Raw genomic sequence first — 23,446 nt, 5'->3', positions numbered from 1 at the left:
TATTCCTTTTGGAGGTTAGTATAAAATATTATTCCTCTTGGAGGTTAATATAAAATATTATTTCTTTTGAGATTCAGGTGGGACACGTGCTTCCTGAATGTACTAGACTGATATTGCCTTGGGCTAAGAATCCTTCACCTCCCTCACTCTTCCAGCCCCTTACCCTGATCTGCATGTTATTATCCAGTATTGCAAAAGGAGTGTCCACCAATACACACACATTTGAGAGCAACTGGTTTGTGCAGAATCCTGCAAGTCAAAGCAACGTTACTCAGCAATTGTCACAGCACTCTATGAAGACATCTGCACAACTACAGAAAACACCAAACACGTCCATGATTACAACAGTCAGAAGGAACAAAAACTAACTAGTCTTCTTGTCAAATGATGACTGCAAATTGTGCTGACAGTCATGTCCTTCCAGCTGCTAAGTACAAGTTCAGTCAATCAAACTTACATGGTGGGCATTAGCTGGAGTTTCAAGCTCCAAAACATCAAGTCACTGTTACAGGCTGATTGGCAGCATGATCGCCCAGCTCTGCATGTTTCCGACAGACTTTCACTGTATGTGTTTTAAGGCTTCTCCAATATGGCATCTGGCAGGATTCAGCCGTCAAGTTTGTGCACATGCAGTAGACATCATTTGGGATACAAAAGGCACACATAGTACCCAAAGCAGGCACTAATGACCAGAGTTGCACACTGATAGTTCGGAAAAAATGCAAACGTGTTCTACTTGGTTAAAAAGAAGGAATCATCAAACATATTGCAGTCACTACTTGTAAAGACCTATTAAATTGGATAAGGGAGGACTTATCCATCACCTCCTTCAACGCAATTAAATGCATGAAGCTCAAAGTCTGCACCACTAACCCAGGACATATGGTTCCTCAAAGTGCATAAACTGATTATTATCCCTCTATTTTTTTCTTAAGTTTTTTCAGGACAAGAACAAATAATTGACTGGGCAAAAGATGTCAAGGAGATTCTTGAAAGGGAGAACTTAAGCTTACAAAAAAAACTAGACATTTCTTTTTTTGTTTTAATCACAGGAAAACAAGACTTAATGTTTATGCAGTCACTTTGGGATCAGTTGTACTTTCAAATTTACTTGCCATTTCAGACACTTGCATTGAATTCCATCATCTTTCAGTAAAAAGATGCAGAATTTCACCAGTGGTTCAGTGAGATAACCCTTTAATCAGCTGAGCAATAGACCGAGGAAGTCCTTGCGCAATCCCTGCTCTGTGCTGCATTCATTAATCATGACTGCACTGTTGTGGAACCATCATAACTGGCCTTGGTGCCAGAGCTCATGAATGAACCAATGGCTGATTATTGCTTCCAATTGTTGCTCAAGGATGCTTACTTGATAGATGGAGTGCAAATATCAGATTAGCCTCAACCATGATATTGCTGCAGTCAAATGGACTTCCAATATTATTTGTGAATAATGCCATCTTCAGCGAGAAAGATAAAAGGTGCCAAATGCTTCAGCAAAAAGAAAACTGGCCAGAGAACGTTAAAGTTTCTTGAGAAAAATCAAATACCTTTGATCTGACTACTACCAAAAAAAATTCGATAGTCCTTGGAAAACAAAAATCTCCAAATTCATTTAATTGTGCAGATAGATTTCTGAAAGGATTTTTATGAATGTGTTCTGAAACTACATTTTTTTTCCAATGTTCAAATAGAAGACCATCTTCCATGTAACTAAAAAGCTTAGAAATATTGCCAAAGTTCTCACCTGCACATTTAGCACATGAATATCAAATGCCTTTCTCCTTTACTAAACAGAGATAATGGCCTAGAAATTACTCTGCACAACACCTAATTTTTGGGCTATTGAGAGGTTTGTCTAGGAGACTAATACAATTGCTGGCATTATTCACTCACAGTGAAAATTCACCTGTCACTGTACAAAATCTCTCTCAAAAATGGTGCCTCAGGATCCTTGCAGGCAGACTCTGCAGAGATATGCCGCATATGGCACTTTGCTGCTCTGTGCTGCATTGCACAAGTCAACAGTAGCTCCATCGACAACATAGGGAACATTGTTGATAAATGCAATTTCTGCATTCAAAATTGCAAGGGTATTACTTGTACTGCAAGGCTCCCAAGAACACAGTCATTCATATAGAGCACCCATACACTTAACAACTCCTCTGTACCAATTTCGTAAGATGAGTTGCCTTTGCACAAGAAAGCTGCTTGTGTTCAGCATTCTTCAGAAGACTGTGTAGGTTCCTCTTCCTGCTTGGTAGGTCTCTGCCAACCCCTCATACACTGGAGCAGCACATGTTCTTTACCAGCTCTCCCCTGTAGCTGAAAGGGTAGTCTTGATATGGCAGTGTGGCACTTGGAGGATTACTTCCCAAGGCTATAGCTCAAGGAAAGGTGCTGAGCACACAGGAATTCAAGCCCCAACATCCTATTATTCCTAACACTGAGGAAGCCCATTAGTATAGCTTTGCAATTTTTTTTTAAAAAGGAGCTTATTGAAAAAGTTTTCGTGAAATGGCTAATGTAGTTTTAATGCTGGAAAAAAAACTGTCAAATTTCTAGGTCATTATTTTAAATGGGTTAATGATTCTGTTAAAATTGTGAAAAAAGAAATTTGATATAAACACGCAAGGTCCATTGAGTAGCAGTGCTCTCAATAACTTCCAGACTGTGAAGCTCACCACACAGGATGGAGCTTAACAGTTCATTCTAAAATTTTAATAGGAAAATGTTAGGTCTGATGGTCTCAAAATAACATTGGGTATAAATTATTCTGCTGAAGTCTATTTCTGGCAGTATGTGGCTGCCATATCACATCAATCTGAATGATTGGCAAAACTTCAAACAGAAAAGCATCGGGAGTAATTTTAACCTCAAAAAGTGGTGGGTTTGAGTTGGGCAAAGTTAATATTTTAAAAATAAGACTGATGAGAGAAATACGCAGATTTTTCTTCCCAAAAGACATTCTACGGTAAATATCTTCAGGACACACAGAAAACCATATTTGCTCTTTTATAACTCCTCTTCCTCATTCCTACTGCCACATATACCCCAAACACAACTTGTTATACGCCAGGGCTGTTCTTTCTACGTGGTATTAACCAATCCCAGTTGGACAGTTGGCAATAGCACATCTAAGGCTAAAAGAAATTGGGGAAATAATATTACCCAGGTGTGTTACAAAACATTAACCAGCTGGGTGATCCATGCCAATTTGTTACTCAGAGACCGCATACCCTTTAAATAGAAAAGTCAAATGGCAATGCTTTGAAACAGGATACTTGAAGACTCTTGTAATCACCGAGTAGTAATAAGGTCAGCCTTGGCTGAGTGGTATCATCTTCAGTGCAATCCTGACTTTCTGCCACCCTGTCACAAGTGCCATAGTTTGATCATGATATTAAACTTCAACTCCATCAGGTGAACCCAAAAGGATTCAATATATAACTTAAAGATTAGTAAATCCACAGAAAAATGATTATGTGGACTATTTATTTCATTTCTTCTTGAAAGAGCTCACTGTGCAAATTGGCTGTCACATTAACTACATTATGGCAATAATTATACTTTTAAAGCAATCAATGGCTGCAAGGTACTTTGGAATGTCCAGAGGTTGTGAAAGGCAGGATGCACATACTTCACATCTGCCAATGAAATCATGGTGCACTTGATAGACCGTGAACTACAAAGTAATATTATTTATGCATTCAGTTTTTTTTAATATATTTTTCCCCCAGATTACTCAGCAAAGTTAAATCAGCTTACAGATTCTCCAATTATAGATTCAGCTCCTCAAACAAATACATCCATTCTGGAACACAAAAGGAAACTATTAACAATTCTGGATGCTTCACTAAAATTGAACGAGGAAGGAAACAGACATTTTCATGTCTAATAAACATTTACTGAACAGTAAATATTTTTCCCCCCCTCACATGCTCCCTCCCAATTGGACCCCAGCCTTGCCTCCTGTAACAGGCATCAGCAGGTTCTGGGGCCAGATTCTCAGCAGTCTGTTGCCTGATGTAGACAGTTCACAAAATGTCTCCCAAGATGAGGTCAGCTTGATCCAAGTGAGTTCAGCAGGTGGGCAACAGAATCTAGCTCCATTCATCCAACTTTTTCCTCTTTTGTACAGATTTCCAGCAATTGTGGTATTTTGCTTTTGCATGCAATGAAAATGTGCAACTTCTTGACATTCACTCTGATTCACTGACAACTCACATGTGGGGTAATCTGAACAAGTATGCCCTGTTGCATGACTCACATTTTAGCCTCAGCCTTGGGAAACATCTAACACGCCAACTACAGAGGCTCAAGTCGAGTTATGCCGTCTCTGCTTCAATCAACACAAATTGGTTCTTGGACGCAAAGCAGAGATAGATTGAAGCTTTTGGGCTGACAGGTTGTGACTAAAAGGGGTATTGCAGGGGTTACACATAGACCCCAGCTATTCACAATCTATATTTTAGTTGATGGAATCAAATATCATATTTCCAACTTTGTTGAGGATATTAAACTGGCAGAACAGTGAGTACAGGAAGGGATGTAAAGAAACTTCAGGTGGATAGGCACAAGCAAAGTGAGTTGGTGAAAACATGGCAGATGAAAAATATTGTGGGAAAAGTGTAAAGTCATCAGCTTTGGTGAACATAATAAGAGTATTTGTTAAGAAGCAAAAATTCAGGAAATGGTGATGTTCAAAGGGTCCTCGATGTGCTTGTAACTAAGGCCAACGTGCAAGTGTAACAGGCGAAGAGGAGGCCAAATGGTACAGTAATCTTTATTATGAGAGGGGATGATCACAGAAGGAAGTAAGTCTTACTGCTCTTGTGTAAAGCCTTGATGAGACCATACCTGTAGTTTTCTGTAGAATTTTGATCTCGTAATCTTTAAAAAAGGATGTACTTACCAGAGAGGGAGTGCAGCAAAGATTCTTGTGTCCGGTTTCAGTGATGGTATGTTTTGCTGTATCAGTAGTCTGGGACCATCTTCAAGTGTTTAGAAGAATGAGAGGAGATCTCATTGAAATGTACAAAATTCTGATAGGGCTTGACAGGCTCGACACAGGAAGAATGCTTCCACTGGCTGAGCTGTCTAAGACCAAAAGGGCACAGTTTCAAAATAAGTCATAGGCCATCTAGAATTGATATGAAGAGGAATTTCTCCACACAGATAGTGGTGAATCTTTAAATGAAGGGACATGTTGATGGTGCTGGAAAATGGCACAATGGTAAGAAGATCTGCCATAACCTTCATGAATGGCTGACCAGGCTCAAAAGGCCATATGACCTACACTAGCTCCGATTTCTTATGAAAAGTCATCGACCTGAAACATTAACTCTGGTTTCTCTCTCCGCGGATGCTGTCTGGCCTACTGGACATTTCCAACATTTTCTCTTTTTAAAATTGAGGTCCAGAAGGCAAGATTAAAAAAGCCAGAAGCAACACCTGTTTTCTTTTATGTTAACTCCTTGCCACCACCTCATTGTCTGCTGACAATATTTTTGGCCGATCATATACAAACAGGATGGTAGCCTAAAGATCCAAACAAGTAGACCACAAAAACACAAACCATTCCAAAATGAGATAACTGAATAGAAGAAGAAGAATATCCAGTACCATGGGGTAAAGAGCAGCAAGAATCACATTGACAATCCAGCGCACTGAACAAATTTTGTGAAAAGTGAAGCAAAGTGTGTTTGGCTATGAGCTGTGTCTGATTCCATTGAGGTCAACAACGACTAGTTTCAAGACTAGGAGATTTTGGAGCAGACACAATGCCAGTCAGAAGAGTTTTTACACATCACTGTTATTACAGTATTCTAGTCATCTACCACTGCAATTGGATTTTTATTCTCAATGAAACTGCAGTACAGTGTGTTCCCAACTTCACTGTTAGGTACCAGTTCAGATCAAAATGACATTATCCCTTGAACATTTGAATAGAGTATAGAGTACCAACTTGGAGGAAAGAAATGAGGAGATCCAAGACAGAACTTTAAAAGATTGGGGGGTGGGGGGGGGGGGGCAGGCGGGGAGGTGGGGGTGGAGAGAGAGACAGAGCAACACAGAGAGACACAGAGACTAATTTTCATAATTTTTAAAATTCAAAAATGTTTCATTTCCAAATCATTTTATTTCAAATGTAATCATCATATTAATAGGAAATAGAGCAGGCTATTTGCATACAGCAAGTTCTCAGAAATAACTAATGACCCAGTAATCTTTTTTTGTGAGGCTTATGAAGATAAAGTTTGGTTAGTGGACTGAAAAACTGCTGCCAATGCAGCCCTGAAGGATCAGCCTAGATTACGTGTTCAAACATTAAAGTGGGACTTGAACCCTAACCTTCTGACTGAGAGCCATTATCGGGCCACAATCTGCAGTGCCAGAGTTTCTAATGTCTTTTATCTGACCTTTCTTTGCACATTTAAGTTTAATAATATTTTCCTTGGCAAGCTGCTTAAAGAGTGAAGCAATAACAAAACCAAAACACTTAAGATGCTGGAAATTTGTAATAAGATAAAAAGCTGAAAATAATCAGATTTGATATCTCCTGTGGAGAAATAAACAGACTCAATGGACCAGAATTTCCAGGCAACAGTAAACATGGGTTCCTTATGCACTGGACCTGCACTTACCTGGAATGGGTCTTTTAGCACTGATTTTCTTATCAAAGCAGTTCCTATGTTATTAGGCAAGCCTGGCCAGCACAGTGCCAGTTGTAAAGAATATCACATAAAACAAGGTAACGTGCCTTAATGACTACCGACCAGTGGCTCTGACGTCCACCATCATAAAGTGCTTTGAGAGGCTGGTCATGGCACACATTAACTCCAGCCTCCCAGACAACCTGGACCCACTGCAGTTCGCCTACCGCCGAAACAGGTCTACAGTGGATGCCATCTCCCTGGCCCTACACTCATCTCTGGAGCATCTGGAGAGTAAAGACACCTACATTAGACTATTGTTTATTGAATACAGATCTGCCTTCAATACTATAATTCCAAGCAAACTCATTCACCAAACTCTGAGACTTGGGACTCAACACCTCCCTCTGCAACTGGATCCTTGACTTTCTGACCAACAGACTGCAATCAGTGAGGATAGGCAGCAACACCTCCAGCACGATTATTCTCAACGCTGGTGTCCCACAAGGCTGTCCCCTCAGCCCTCTACTCTACTCCCTATATACTCATGACTGTGTGGCCAGATTCTGTTCTAACTCCATCTACAAGTTTGCAGATGATACCACCTTAGTAGGCCATATCTCAAACAATGATCAGTCAGAGTACAGGAAGGAGATAGAGAGCTCAGTGACATGGTGTCATGACAACAACCTTTCCCTCAATGTCAGCAAAACGAAAGATCTGATCATTGACTTCAAGAAAGAGGGCGGTGTACATGCCTGTCTATATCAATGGTGCTGAGCTCGAGAGTGTTGAGAGCTTCAAGTTCCTTGCAGTGAACATCACCAATAGCTTGTCCTGGTCCAACCACATGGATGCCACGGTCAAGAAAGCTCATTAGTGCCTCTGCTTTCTCAGGAGGCTAAAGAAATTTGGCATGTCCCCTTTGATACTCTCACCAACCTTTATCGATGCATCATAGAAAACATCCTATCTGGATGCATCATGGCTTGGGTACGGCAACTGCTCTACCCGGGACTGCAAGAAACTACAGAGAGTTGTGGACACAGCCCAGCCTGTCACAGAAACCAGCCTCCCCTCCATGGATTCTGTCTAAACTTCTTGCTGCCTTGGTGAAGCAGCCAGCATAATCAAAGACCCCACCCACCCAGGTCATTCTCTCTTCTCTCCTCTCCCATCAGGCAGAAGATACAGGAGCCTGAGGGCACATACCACCAGGCTCAAGGACAGCTTCTATCCCACTGTAATAAGACTATTGAACAGTTCCCTTATACAATGAGACGGACTCTTGACCTCACAATCTAGCTTGTTGTGACCTTGCACCTTATTGTCTAACTGCAATGCACTTCCCTGTTGTTGTGACACTTTACTCTGTATTCTGTTATTGTTTTTACCCTGTACTACCTCAATGCACTATGTAATGAATTGATCTGTACGAATGGTATGCAAGACAAGTTTTTCCACTGTACCTCGATACAAGTGACAATAATAAACCAATACCAATGATAGGGCTGAATAAGCCCCACCCACTGAAAGCTGAACCAGACCAACAACCAGCTAAGTCACACCTCCATGCTTAGCCAGCCACCAATGCTGTCAAAGCAATTTGAATATTCATCAATGACCAAATCCAAATTGCTTAAAAGTGAATCATACCAAGAAACCCAAAAGTACCAGAAAGCCAGCCAAAAACTTAAGCAATTAAATTGAAAACAATGGGTTTCACCTGAAATTTGTCCCTTTCCTCCTCAATGAAATGAATGGAATCTCTAAGGTGCAATTTCCATGCAATTCTGGTAAATTGGAACTCCACAAAAAGTCCAATGTTAGTAGGAAACTCACCAAGCACCTCTTAGCAAGTGTTGTATTTGAGCACAAGTCCTAAGCTCTCTGACAGTTAGAGGGAAATGCTGGCTTTTCCACAAGAGGCAGCCACCAATTCTCAGGAAGACTGGGGTCACTACTTCATTTCTGTATAAATATCACCAACCTAATTCCAGGCCACCGGGTTTTAATTGGAAAATCCCTGCAATTTTGGACCAAACTGTCAGTATTTCAGTCAGGCATCCATGAAATCCAACAGCAAAACACTTGTCTTGCTGAGATTCCCCAGCATCAGTACTGACAAAGCTTCTCTTGGACCCTATCAAAAGGAGCAAGAGTCCATTGATTCAATTTGGGGGATTTTAGGCTGTGGGGGAATAAAGATATGGTGAGATTATTTTTAATTAAATTCCATGCATTAAATAAACCACAAATAATTATCCAATACTTTTTGGTTGATTTTTTACTTTTATACTTCTAATATAATTTTCAATTTCAGTTATTTAAAAACACTGACAGCCAGCAAAGCTGGGTGCAGGACTTTGTCTATTACTTTCAGACGAGATTTTTGGGCAGGGCATTCTGGATCATCCATGTCTCTCCATTATGTGTTTGAGGCTTTGCCAATGCTTGAATCCATGGGTTAAGAAGGTAGGCCTCCTGCATTGAACTAGAAATTGAGGGAAATAAAGACGACAAGTCCGGCAGTGGGAAAGAGGCACTACAACCAGAGCCATCAGATCCCTTGACCTGTGAAGTACTTCCATCATTTTCAGATTTTGCTTATAATACAAGCTGATTATGTCACAGTGATGGAAACAAGGTTTCTGGGATCATAATGAGAGGAGCAACTGGATTAGGTTGAAGGAGTGTGAAATAAATAGCACAAATGCAGAGGAGGAGCTGTAATTTGGAGTGGGTGAATTTAGTGTCCAATTTGCTCCAGAAAAAAAGAGAGAAAGAAAAAAAAAATGGAATAAGATAAAGACAAAGTAACAAAAAAAGCTTACATTTCAAAAACTCTGCTGTAACTCATTCAAATTGCTAAATGGAATTAGTCACAGCATTGGACGAATGTTCTTGCTTTAAAGATACAAAACCCAGCAACTAAGGTGTTATAAGCAGATAAATCATAAACTTCTAATGATCCTGCAGCTGAGAACTAGGCTATTGCCCCTTCTTTGTCCAGTGTGTTCTGGGAGTAATGGAGTAAACTTGGACTTGTAGGCAGAGTTTTTTTTCCTCTGGTCTTTACAATGTGCACTGAAACTGTGCCACAATAGGTGAACTGCTTCATACAAGCCCATGGAAAGATAACACTTTCCATTGTACATTGATGCACAATACACAAGGGCATTAAAATCATGAAACACAAGCTGTCTGCATAATTATACACAGAAACTACAAGATACCACAAGAGGGGAGAAAAAAGGCCGAACTTTGAAGTGCAATCTCTTGCCAGGGAGCCCTTAAAGCAGTGGTCACCAACAGGTGGACAACGGAGCAGGTAGCACACACCTCAAGCAAGGAGCACAGTGTGTGGTTCTTCCCAACCACCATACTGCCCAAAGAAAGAAAGGTCCTCATGTTAGATGGAAAGCATCAGGACTGTCCGTAACAATTCAATACCTTGCTTCATTGCTGGGCAACCCAACCGACACATCCTTTAACTCAGACTGTACTCCTGCACGTGTACTTGAGACCAACACATCTTGAAAGTTCATGTGCACCTGTATTACAATAATCACAGAAGGCATCAATTCTTTATTGCCCTACTAACTGACATCCAGTCACTTCCTTGCATAAATATGTCATGAGGACCATGATGTTGTTCCACACCACAGAGTTGCTAATTGACTTCAGTGATCAACTTCCGCACAAAAATCTTGTCATGCCTAAAAATGTAGTACTACACGATAGAATTTAGGCCACATATCCTGCATTTTACTTAATAATTTTTCACAACTGTTTGTTTCATCCTAAAAAGAGCCTCCAAGCTGACAGATGCTTTTAAGGGAATACATTGTGTGGCACCACAGAACTAAGCTCTGCCACTAAAAATCGGTCCCAAATCTCAGGCTTATTTTAATAATGTAGGCGTGGATCAAAACCTGTAAGGAGTGGACGTTCAATCTGTATCATTCTGCATCATTCTGATCCAAGAGAAGGTTTCCAAAGCCCAAACTGGTGCAAATATAAAAGCAAAAGGTCCCTATTGCAAAAAGGAATAGATGGTGGGGCCAGATGAAGGTAAAATGATTCCTATAATGGAGCCCTACCTATTTGAATTAGCTGCACAGATTTTCTTTGGCAATCTTGGGACACTCCCTCAAGGATGAAATTAAACCAGACTAGAAATACACTTAAGAACCATACATTCCCTCTATGCTGCAAGTTAATGGACAAGTCCAATGAACAAGACTGAATGCATTCATCCTAGACATTAGAGGCAAAGATAGGGTGAATGCACTCAATCTTTTTCCCAGGGTAGGGGAATCAAGAACTAGAGGGCAGAGGTTTAAGGTGAGAAGGGCAAGATTTAATAGGAACTTGAGAGGCAACTTTTTTTGTGTAAAGGGTGGCATATGTGTGGTATCAGCTACCACAGGAAGTGGTTGAGACAGGTACAATAACAACCTTTAAAAGACAGTTCGACAGGTGCATGGATTTGGAAACTTCAAATTGGAAACTTCTACTATTCATCACTTCAAAATCCTGCCTCATTTCCAACTTTTTTTTATTCTTAGTAGAAGTATGAGCAAACTATTAGAGAGAAGGGTCATTGGAACTCAAGGTACTAGCCTCATTTTCCAAAAATATACAAGCCAGGTTCTGCTTCAGAAATTTTCAGGCATTGCTGTAAGTTAATAAGAGCTGACAGCTTGTAGCAAGGCTGAATATAGAGTGACTTCAGTACATAATCTGTTTTCCACAGCACGATAACAAAATACTTGAGAGAAACGTTCAGGAGGTGAAGGATGGCTCGAATTAAAATATGAATTAAACCAGCATACTGTTCACTTCCACACACTGAAGCTGCTGCTAATTAGATCCCTGGACCCAGTGTAGTCTGGCAGTTGCCTCTGGAGAGCTTGCTACAAGATGTGCTGCCCTTTTACCTGCTACTGAAATGCACCCAATAGCAAGCAGCCAATTTAAGGAGCTAAAAATGGAAACTGTCCAACCCCACTGTGCCTCACCTAGGCATCTTTCCCTTGAATAAAAACAAATGTACAAAATGTGGCAGGATTAACCCACAGCTCGCTCAACAGAGTGGCTGCTAGCTGAATAAACGATGGGTTTAAACTACACTATTTTGCACTATAGGGATTAAGCTCAAAAAAGGTCTGTATTATTTCCCTCCAGTACAGTGAGAGTTAAATGTAATCACTGCTATTGTGGTCTGATAACCAGGATCTGGTACAAGGAGAAGGCTGGTAAAAGTCAAGCACTCAGAGAGGAGAAGGAAGCTTGCAAAAAAAAACAACTGGATTCATTCTAGTAGTTCAGCGATCAAAGGAATTTGGTGGAGAAGGTGATAATGGTTTCTCACATCCAACCAAGAGGAGGTTTGGAGTCACAGAAGACAAGGATTCCAAGTACCTAGATAGCTATTTTGTTTTGGTTCAACTTTAAATCACTGGCACCAAGCACGTAATTACTTGCAGTAACTACATTTTATCATTGGCTTCTGAGAAACCAGTTCCAATTTAAGTTAATAAAACTTAAATTTTCAGAAGCAGAGATCAAAATACTGCCAAGTGCAACATTACTCTTTAATGAAAGGGATAAAGATGAATCTCTGTGCTAAAAGCTCAGCAAATGGTTAGGAGCTCCGCCAGGGCATCAGGAGAGGCAAGCAGAAATGGGAAACTCAGTCGACTGTGAACAGGACCCAGAGAGAACAGAGTTCAGCAAATGTTGCTCCTTCTCAGTGCACAGCCTTCATCTGCAGCAAGTATGACAGAGGCTCCTGAGCCACACCAGGCAAAGTTGAATGGAACTCACCGTGAAGATGTAAACCATTAACTTAGAAGAGAGCAAGCCATCATCTTATGAAGATCAAGCGAATTTAGTGTTTATATACATGCTTCGAAGAATGAATAGGAAAGTTAGTGTGTGCTTGAGACAAAGTTAACAGTAATTGCACAGACTTGATCAATTTGAAGCAAATCAACTTCCTAATTAGAGTAATGCAACAGCTATAAGCAATTCCCACAACATGTTTGATGAGGATGCTTCAAGTGCCCAGGAGTACAGGTTTACAAGAAGTTTCTTCAACTACGCTAGGGACTTATAAGTTCAAAGAAAACTTTAAGCCATTCAGATTGAGATTTTCCTGGGAAAGAGAGTTCAGGCCGTTGTCACCCTACAGACTTAGAGGGTTCAAAAACAGCCACCATAAAGGGCAAGAAGGGTCTGGAAATGTAGAGATTTCTGGAAGTTTGTCACCTTCAAACCCACGTTCTTTATGAAACAGTGAGAATGACCACAATCCCAAGCCTGGCTGAGACACACGGCACAGGTGCAGGAGTGCAACAAAGGAATTCAGTGGTCAGGAGGACAGTGTGAAGCAGCACGTAGTCTGTGGGCAACACAACCTTCTTATTGTGCCATCTATTCTGGAATCCTATGAAGGCCTTGGAGAAGGTGCAGAGGAGATTTATCAGAACTGCAACAGTGATATATGACACCAGTTGCATAGACAGTCTGAATAAGCTGGAATTGAGCAAAAGTTTAAAAACTTCAAGAAGCTCTTTAAAAATTATACATTTTGACAGAGTTAAAAAGGAGAGAAGGTGCTTCTAATCACAGAAGGGAGAATAACTAGGACCACCCAAAGTAAAATAATTAGTTAAAAGCCAGCGGGATGAGAAGAATTTTTAAATCTAAGCTCAGTGAGTTATGATATCTGGATTGCACTGACCAAGAGGTTGGCAGAAGTAGATTCAATAGCAAATTACGAAAGAGAATTGCTTGTGTACTAAAAAGTGGAGACATTTGCAGGGCTGTGGGACTAATTGAATAGCTCCCTGAGAACTGGTGCAGACACTGTGCCAAATTATCTCCTGCGCTCTGTGACTTTATCTGTGTCAAAAAAAATTATACTTCTTTTCAAACCTCCCATCCAATCAAAACAGTAGCTGTCAAGTCCTGTAACAGTTACAATAATGATAGCATTTTAAGTGCTATGAGAGACATTAGGTTAGGAGACAATGCCCCAGTGATTGGCACACTTTCTTCATTTCACTTTGAGCACTCAGAAAACATCAATCACTCTCAGTTTGACTAACAGAAGTGAGCTAAGTGAAAGGTACTTTAAGCACAAGCAGCTGAGCAAGGAGAATGGAGTCTAACCAAAGACCAGTCGACAGCATAATGGCTGTATCACAATCATTTGAATCACCCAAGTCGAAGACTACATTACTCATTGGAAAGGAAAATAACAGGCAAGTAAAAATTCAGAAATCTTCAAAGCATTTCAAAATTTTTCCAACTACTCTGTGACCAAATGCAAGACTGCTTCTAAATCAGACAGTTTTGTTATTGATGTTCAGAGGTCTTTTTATGAAAGCCCAAATACATGGAACTCAATTAGTCCTTACTTTGTAAATTCTAATGAAAAATAACTGTAGAAGACTTTCCTCTGATCAAAAGGGTTTTTTTTAAAGAAAATCATAAAGATGGAAAGCAGTACCACTTTTTTTTTGTTTTATGTTCAGTCACAGGATACACTGTATTAATGATGCTAACATTTAATGCCTTTCCCCATTTGTCCTCAAGAAAGGGGCAGTGAGCCACCTTCTTGAACTGTTGTGGTCCTTCCCATGATGATGCTGTGACAGTACTGTGGGATAGGGAGTTCCAGTGACTGAACAGAGTTGGGGCAGAGAAAGATGCACCGGGGTGAATAAGGGCAGGGAAGGACAGAAGTGCCAAGTTAGATTGAAGGAGATGGAATTACTGTGACAGCAGAATGACAGGGTGAGTGGGGAAGAAATTACTCCCTGATAACAAGAATGATGTGTGTAATATAGCAACAGTCAAATGAAAGATTACTGTTCTACTGTTTCCAAAGTTCAGTTGCTTGGAAGTGAAAGCAGGAAGCAATGTATTAGCAACATGGTATTACCCATTTAGCACATAATTGAGAACCAATTTCTACCACAGGCTTTTCCAGAATGGGGCTGAGTGTTTCTAATATAGGAGCGAGTGTGATTGGAATGGAAAGAGCAAATGTCACAGAAGAAATAGGACCAGAATCCCTTCAGGACGGCACAGACTTTTTCACAGTGACTTTTTGGCAGTTAGCCCTGAGATACAGAGAAATCCTTCAAGACATGATCTATCAGCGTTTATGAGGCGCTAGTGAATTTCTGAAATTTCTCTGTTCTATTGACAGAACCAGTTTAAGTATGCAAGCCAGTGCTCCACTAGAGCAAGAAATGAGAGGAAAAGCAACCCATTCAATTTGCACTCTACTCACTATCCTAAGCATTCACTCCATCCACCACTGGTGCACCAAGACTACAATGCCTACAAAATGCACTATACTTACTTGCCTAGGCTACTCATAGTCATTGAGCTATACAGCACAGAAATTGGCCCTTCAGCCCAACCTGCCCATGCCAACCCAGATGTCCATCTGAGCTAGTCATATTTGCCTGCATTTGGCCCATATCCTGCTAAGCATTTTCTATCCATGTACCTGTCTAAATGTCTTTTAAACATCGTAACTGTGCCCACCTCCAACACTTCCTCTGCAGGCTCATTCCGTATATCTTCTGTGTGAAAAAGTTGCCCCTCAGGTCCCTTTTAAATCTTTCCCATCTTACCTTAATTCTAAGTCCTTTAGTCTTAGACTCCCCTGCCCAGAGAAAAAAAGACTGATCATCACCTTATCTACACCCCTCATGATTTTATATACTTTTATAACATCACCCATCAGCCTCCAACGCTACAGGAGAACAAGTCCCAGCCTACAGAGCCTCTCTTACAACTCAAGCCTTCCAGTCCTGGTGACATCCTTGTGAATCTTTTCTGCGCTTTTCGAGCTTAAATTACATCCTTTGTATAGCTGGGTGACTAGAACTACACATAATACTCCTGATCTCACCAACTTTTGATACAACTGCAACATGACATCCTAACTCCTATACTGAATGTCTTGACCGAAGGCAAGCGTGCCAAATACCTTCTTCACCACCGTGTCACCATTTTCAGGGAACTACGCACCTGCACCCCTCAGTCTCTACATTCTACAACACTCACCAGGGGTCCTGCCACTTACTGTGCAAGTCCCGCCCTGGTTTAATTTACCAAAATGCAACACCTCGCACTTGAGGGTTAAATTCCATTTACCATTCCTTGACCCACTTCCCCAATTTTTCTGATTACAGCGGGAACTAGATTACCTCCTTCACTGTCCACTACACCCCCAGTTTTTGTGCCATCCGCAAGCTCACCAACCAAGTTATCAACATGGTCATCCAAATCATTACTATCGATGACAACCAGTGGACCCAGCACCGATCCCTCCAGCACAGCATTGGTCAGAGGCCTTCAATTTGAATAACAACCCTCCACTACCACCCTCTGACTTCCTACCACCGCCGATTTTGTATCCAGTTGGTTAGCTCACCCTGGATCCCATATGATCTAGCCTTCCGCACTAACCCAACTGAACCTCTCAAACTGCCGATCTCAAGAAAAGGGGCATTACATGCATGGGAATACAGGCTCTATAGGTCTCTTCAAGGACGGCGTATGTGAATTGACATGGAAACAAATCAGTTCCTTCAGCATTGGGGGATTGCCAGAAGAACTGTGGCACACCCTCACCTTCTCGAGGAACAGATTACAAATGCTGGCCTTGCCAGTGACATCCACATCCCACGCACATGATAAAAGAGCAGGCAAACACTAGAATTACTTGAGAACCACTCAAGGACCAAACTGTAATATTACTTTCTTTGAAATGTGGTTGTTCTTTACTCAACCACCATCTCTCCAAATCTGAGCTACTGTGACAATGGCAGTGTTCCAAGAAAAGTAAAAATTGATAATACATGAAAAACCAAGAGCTGCTTCAGTTTTGCTGGCACTTTGAGTGTGCGCTTCACAGCCTCTACATTGCTTCAATTAGCTGCAACAACCAAGGGGTATGGAACACAAGCTATCAACTTCACACTTTTCTCAAAGTTGTAAGACCATAAGACAAAGGAGCAAAAGTCAGCCATTCGGCCCGTCGAGTCTGCTCCGCCTTTCTATCATGAGCTGATCCATTCTCCCGTTTAGCCCCACTCCCCCGCCTTCTCGCCATAACCACTGATGCCCTGGCTACTCTGATGCCTATCAATCTCTGCCTTAAATACATCCAATGACATTGCGTCCACAGCCACCCGTGGCAACAAATTTCACAGATTCACCACTTGTAGGGCTTGTCAAACTCCCATCACAGCTGTTGTTTGATTTGGCAGCAATACCTCTTGTATAAGGATGGTCTATTGAGGTTTGAAAAAAAAGCATTACAAGTTGGGCTTGTTTTACACATAAGCATAATCCCTTCTGATTCCCATCCACAACCTCCTTGTCAATTCTTTTAATTATTTTAAGTATGGCCTCATGTTTTTTCAAATTATTTTTCTTATTTCCAGCAAAACATGATCTGCCTTTGGAAGATTAATGATCCACTTCATTTCAACAGTGACCACACTTCAAAAGTGCTTAATTGCCTGAAGAGTGCTTTAGGGCACCCTCTGGCCATGAAAGGCAAAACAGAAACTCACACCTTCCTTTCAGCCTTGTCATGGCTCAGCTGATTGTTTGATCCTTTGAACACTACCACTAATGTCATTAGAGTCCTGAGATCCAAATAAAATGATCTATGGTTTTCACACCTACAGGGCACTGGATGTAATTGTTATTAAAAGTTTTTCAGGAAGACAGCAAGTATAATTATTTTGAAATGGAAGCAGCTTCAGAAGGGTGAAAAAGACCCTACTCCAGGGAAAAAGGAACAAAAGGGAAAGTAAGAAAAAAGTAAGTCTGAATTTGCAGAGCAGCCTCCCACATCATTGCAGTGTTAACTGTTCCCCTTTCCACAAAAATTGCTTGACCCGAATGTTTCCAGCATTTTTTTGTTTTTAACCACCCCAAACCCTCCTGAAAATCTATTTAAATTGTTTCTCATTTTTCTCTCTCAAAGATAAAATTCTGTTGTCAATATGGGTTCCCTCAGGGTGCTCTCGTTTCCTCCCAGATCCCAAGGACGTGCGGGTCGGTAGGTCAATTGGCCATTGCAAGTCGCCCCTAGTTTGCAGGTGAGTGGTAGAGTCTGGGGGGAGTGGATGAGAATGTGGGGAAAGTAAAAATGGGATTAGTGTAGGATCAGTGCAAATAGGTGGCTGATGGTCGACATACACACAGTGGGCTGAAGGACCTCTTTCCATGCTGTATCTCTGTCTATATCCATGTCTAAAGTCAACCATAAATTTTGCTTTAATCTGGCTTTCAACGTGCATAGACTATCAACTATTCATTTTTTTTTCATATGGACTTTGAATAAGATCTGCCTGTCAGTGATGTGACTTGGTGTTGGGTGGGAAAGACAGAAGGAAAACTTGGAATATTAAAACTGCAAATGGCACTGAATGTACAGATGCTGTCACTGCTAATTTAGTAGCAATGTATGAAGGAAAACCAAGTTGATGAATTTGCCCAATTTTATTTTAATTAACCAAAAATACACAATTTTGCCAAAGACAGTAATCACAAAGGCACATCAGAACTGAACAAATAGAATGAACTATTGTTTTTATTAAACAAGTGCAATCATTTAGATTATACGAGAAAGTACAACAGTGAGGTTCCACACAGCGGATGAATAAATTGACTGATTAGCCTAGTTTTAGCAGTGTTGTCTGAGGCATGACCAGTGAACAGTACATCCTGACCTTTTACAAATAATACCATGGGACTTTTAATGTTCAGCCAAGTAAATCTCAGTTTAACATCACATCTCAAAGTCGGCGCATCCGGCAATACAGCTCCCCTTTAGTATTGCGCCAAAACATCAGCACAGCTAAGGGCTATGGTGAGCGCTTGAAGCTAAAACTCTCTGAAGGTGAAGCAAGTGTGTTACCATTTGAACAGAGGTGATGAGGACAACAAATTCAGAATGCTGTAACCTACAGTTCTTGACATGCAATGTGGTCAGAAATCACTTGTGCTAAATTGTTCATTTGGTACTCCTGCTCCTAAAGTGCACACAGCACAAAATCTCAATAGGAAAAACTGCAATTAAAGTACTTCACAGACACATATTGCAATTTTTTTTCTCTCAGTATTTACTCCTTTCATATGCAAAGCTGCGACATGCAACTAGAAATTAGCTTTTGCACAAAGGTCATTTGCTTGGTAATGTGTTGTGCCTGACAGGTATCATCATGGAAGGAACAAACTGAGTACTTACTGCGATTAAGATTTGGGCACTGTGTTATATATCCATTAGGCATCAAGATGATTTTGACATCCTGCAGAATGCCCTAAAAAATAATCAGAAAATAAGGGAAAATGAGTACAAGTCACGGTGTGACACAAATTTGAACTTCAGTATTCATGTGGCTGGAATCATTCTCAAGCAGCTAAAACAATTTCAGACAGAGCAGTCAGACCTCTCAAGGATATTTTGGATCACCACATGAGCACGGTCTGCTATAGCATCATTTAATTCTGACCAAAGAGTTAGTTGCTTCAGCTTTACAAAGGGCTTTGCACAGTTTTAAACCAAATGAATTACCTTAATATTCATTGTAGAGTTTGCTATTGCAGCTCTTTATGTTAATGCTCAGGACCATTTGGCTGATTGACAAGCCTACTGGAAAATTTGGTTCATTAAACTTCATTATGTTAGCTCTATTTCCACAAAGCCAACACAGTGTCATTTGATGATTAGCAATTAAGGAACTGTTGCATCAGTCAAAGCATAAAAGCTTAAAAATACAAAGCAAATTTACTGAAGGTTAAAACTAATACATAAAAATTTAGATTTATTACATTTGAATTGCACACTAAAGATAAGAAGTTGCTGTTTTCAAATTGTCATTTTGCTTCCAATTTTTTTTGTGCCACATCACAAATCAAGATTAGCGTCAAATAACCTGCTTGAGGAACTCGGCAGGTTGAGCAGCGTCTGTGGGGAGGAAGGAATTGTCGACATTTCAGGTCAGTCCTGATGGAGAGTTTCAACCCAAAATGTTGACAATTCCTTCCTCCCCACAGATGCTGTTCAACCCACTGAGTTCCTCCAGCAGATCATCTGTTGCTCCAGATTCAAGGATCTACATTCTCTTGTGTCTCCAAGATTAGCATCAAACCAGACCAGAGAACCAAATACATTGGACCAGATTATTCTGGGTCCAGTCCACCAACTGTCCATTGTGCCCAGTCTGCTATACGAAGCTGACCCTTCATACCAGTGTCATCCCATGAAACAGAGCGAGATCCAAGCAGTAACTGGGCCTCAGACATTGGATCCCAAGACCCTGGCTCTGGAAATCCCTGACATCCTTTTGCCAGCTTGTCACCATCAGAGGCCTTTGAGTCATTTTTAAATTAAATATATAATGAAAGGGAAGCATTTGTGATTCAATATCAAGGTCAGCAATCCATTCACTGGCTTCAAGTGAAGCAGTGTGGGATGATTGTGATGTCACCAGAAATGATCTGCCTGAGGAGTTTAATACGTGGCCAATGGCCTGAATTTGGACTGCTCCTCATGATGTACACATGCTACATCTTCCCGGGATGGAGCTTGGGCGGCCAAAGGTTTTCTGGGTTTTCAGTGGAAGCTCTTACACTCTATGGTCTGGGATCTCACTCAGATCAGTTGCTGTTTGTGCTGTATGCAACTGGCCAAGAGCTTGCTAAATGTCTCTGCATGTGAATTTCTTTTAAAAGAATGTCATTTTTATCCAATGAAGCTTTTCCTGCATGCGAATTTTCTTTCAAAATGAACAAAAATGCAGTCATACATTGTAGCATTATGATCAGCCACTTTGACATGCATCACGTGACCAGTTTTAAGACAAAAAGCTCGACAGCATTACATTGAAGACTAACATTACACAAGATGAAGCTCTCTGGTTCCAAAGTGATCAGTTAGGATCAACCAACAAGCTCCTACCTCAATGACACCTACACTGTACATAACCTGGAATTTGTACTGATGACCCAACTTATTTAATTAATGAGAATGATGCTAACTGAAAGGGAAAGGGAGGTTTGTTATAAATATATAAAATGATGATGGTTCTAGATAGAGTTGATAGTGGGAGTGTTACCTTTGGTGGAGGGACTAGAGGGTAAAGAAGGGGTATAAAAACTTTTTTCCTCCCTCTTTCAGTAAGAGTAGAAATCTGGAATGCACTGTCTGCAGAGGTATTGGAGACAGATTCCATTGAGGCCTTCAAGAGGGAATTGGATAAATATATGGAGGAGACAAATTTGCAAGGCCACGGGGATAGATGCAGTGGTTGGAACTGGAGAGTTGCTCTGATAGAGGGCCAGTGAGGACATGGGCTGAATGGCCGCCTTCCGTGCTATAGCCATTCTATGATAAAGTTCTGAAACAACTGAAATTGAAAAACAAAACTAACTCATTGTTTGGCAAGTTTTGAAAGAACAAAAGCACATTCCATAATCTGTGAGACGCGATGATAGTAAGTTAAAAGTATCGAGTCCATGCACTGAGAGCACAGAAAAGCTCTGCATAAATGGCAGAATCAAGTCAAGCTCGATCCCAAAGCATTGTATAAGAAGGAATGCTGCAGGACATATTCCAGAATTTCTACATTCTACTTGACACTTCCAAAAAAATAAATGAATAGGTAAATAAGTAAATGATATGCTGGCACCATTGAATGCAACCAGGTAAAGTAGTTGCAGACAATACCAAGTTTATGAGCAAGAATTTTATTTATGGAGTGGTGCAATTCCACCTATAAATGGAATTGTTTGTGTAGCCACAGGTTCAGCAAATTAAGCCCTGGAAATGCCTTAAAGTTGAAGGAAAGCTACTCTTGTCACTGACTGCTGTCTGCAAAGATGCCAATGCCTTTGTCAAACCTGATCTGGCATCAAATCCGTTTGCCGCTTGTGCCCACTGGATATTGGGCAATCTGGCAAAGATTCTTTTTCTTGGTCGGTACATGCAGCCTGAAAACCTAACTATAGGCATGACAACAAAACTACAAGCAAAAGAAATGCACAAAAAGAATTTCCCTCTAAAATTGAAAACAGCATTTGTTTTTCAAAAAAGCCCTTGGGCCATACTCAGGGCAGATACTCACTACAATACTAGCAGTGACTATAGTTTTCAATTGGTTGTGGAAACTTGGCCCACATTCTATCAAGAGGAAGCTGCAATACAGAAGAGCTTCAACAATGACAACATAAAACAAAATAGGGTCACCTCCTCAAGCCTGCTCTGTTGTTCAATGAGATCATGGTTGATCTGAATATGGCCTAAACTTTACTTTCACGCACACTCCCCATCATCCTGGATTCCCTTTTAGTCCAGACATCCTTGATTGTATTTAAATGGGCCAAAACATACTTGGCACTTGCAGCTTCAAAAAGAGCCACTGGTGAGATAACACTTGCTGTCAGCATGGTTATGACTTCCATGCCTGAGCATTATATTGCAGAAGCATGGAATGCACAGGACATCAGATGCTGGCACTTCTGACCTCCCACTCTGCCACTAGCTCAGCACAGAGTCCAGGGACAGATCACAAACATCCTGAGGCATGGCACCCATGCACTTGCCTAAACCTTCAGCTTTACACCAACCCAAGGTGGTATCCAGCAAGACTCCATTCATTTGAATGGGGTTACTAACATGGGTTGAAAAAATTAAGTGTATTGTGATTTTTAAAATCATAATTAACTTTTTAACAGAATACATCTGTTGAATGAGTTTTGAAATTTAAAAATACATTTAAGCTTTTTTTAAATGCCTATTTCAACTCTTTTTCAAGCATCTATTATCAGACACTTTCAGAAACTGTTGAAAAGGCAGAGGCTGTCAAATGTGATCTGACCCATTGACTCCATTCTCTGGGGTGGAAAGCAAAGGTTCACAATCCTTTGAAAGAAGGAATACCTCCTCTTCTCAGTCAGAAATAACTGACCCCTTATCCAGATACCATATCTTCCAGTTCTACGTTCCCTCCCCAAGAGAACATCCTCTCAGCATCTGCTCAATAAATTGGTATTGGTTTATTATTGTCACTTGTACTGAGGTACAGTGAAAAAGCTTGTCTTACAAACCGATCATACAGGTCAATTCATTACACAGTGCAGTTACGTTGAGTTAGTACAGAGTGCATTGAAAGAGAGTATAGAAAGCCTCTTCAGAGACTTCCTCGTTTCAGCAAGACCACCTCACATCCTTCCAAATTTCAGAGCATGGACCCAGTCTGCTCAATCATTCCTCAAGTAATCCCCTCATCCCAGGCATAAATCAGAAATAACTCTGCAAATCAAATATATCCCACCTTAGATACGAAGACTAAAACTGTACATGGCATTCCAGATGCTGTCTCACTCAGGTCCTCCACAGCTGGAATAAAACTTCCTTTTGTTCTCAATCTCTTTTCCCCCTGCAATAAAGGCCAATATCCCCTTTGCCTTCTTAATTACTTGTACCTGCATGCTAACTTCTCGTAAACAGATTTTACCCAGATCGTTCCAAATTCATTATTCTCACATTTGCTTTCCTATTTTTCCTCTCCAAGGGTATTATCAGGATAACATCAGCATTGTACACCACCCACTACACTCATGGCTGATCTGGCCGTGGATTCAGATCCACCTACCTGCCTTTTCCCCATAACCCTTAATTCCCCTGCTGTGCAAAAAACTATCTAACTATCCTAAATATATTTAATGAGGTAGCCTCT

General features: G+C 40.8%; 1 protein-coding gene across 4 annotated transcripts in view; it reads right to left on the bottom strand.

Moving 5' to 3' along the window:
* LOC127577901 (protein kinase C-binding protein NELL1-like) overlaps positions 1–23,446 on the bottom strand; it is a 626,741-nt gene that overhangs the window by 527,499 nt on the left and 75,796 nt on the right. For all 4 annotated transcript variants that reach the window (XM_052029546.1, XM_052029549.1, XM_052029547.1 and 1 more), the window contains exon 6: positions 18,955–19,027. In XM_052029546.1, the coding sequence (XP_051885506.1) occupies positions 18,955–19,027 (73 nt within the window). The remainder of the gene's footprint in view (positions 1–18,954; positions 19,028–23,446) is intronic.

The sequence above is a fragment of the Pristis pectinata genome, chromosome 14 (assembly GCF_009764475.1).
Source record: "Pristis pectinata isolate sPriPec2 chromosome 14, sPriPec2.1.pri, whole genome shotgun sequence".
Taxonomy (NCBI): domain Eukaryota; kingdom Metazoa; phylum Chordata; class Chondrichthyes; order Rhinopristiformes; family Pristidae; genus Pristis; species Pristis pectinata.
The sequence above is the reverse complement of the archived record's forward strand: the minus strand, read 5'-3'. Positions and strand labels throughout refer to the sequence as shown.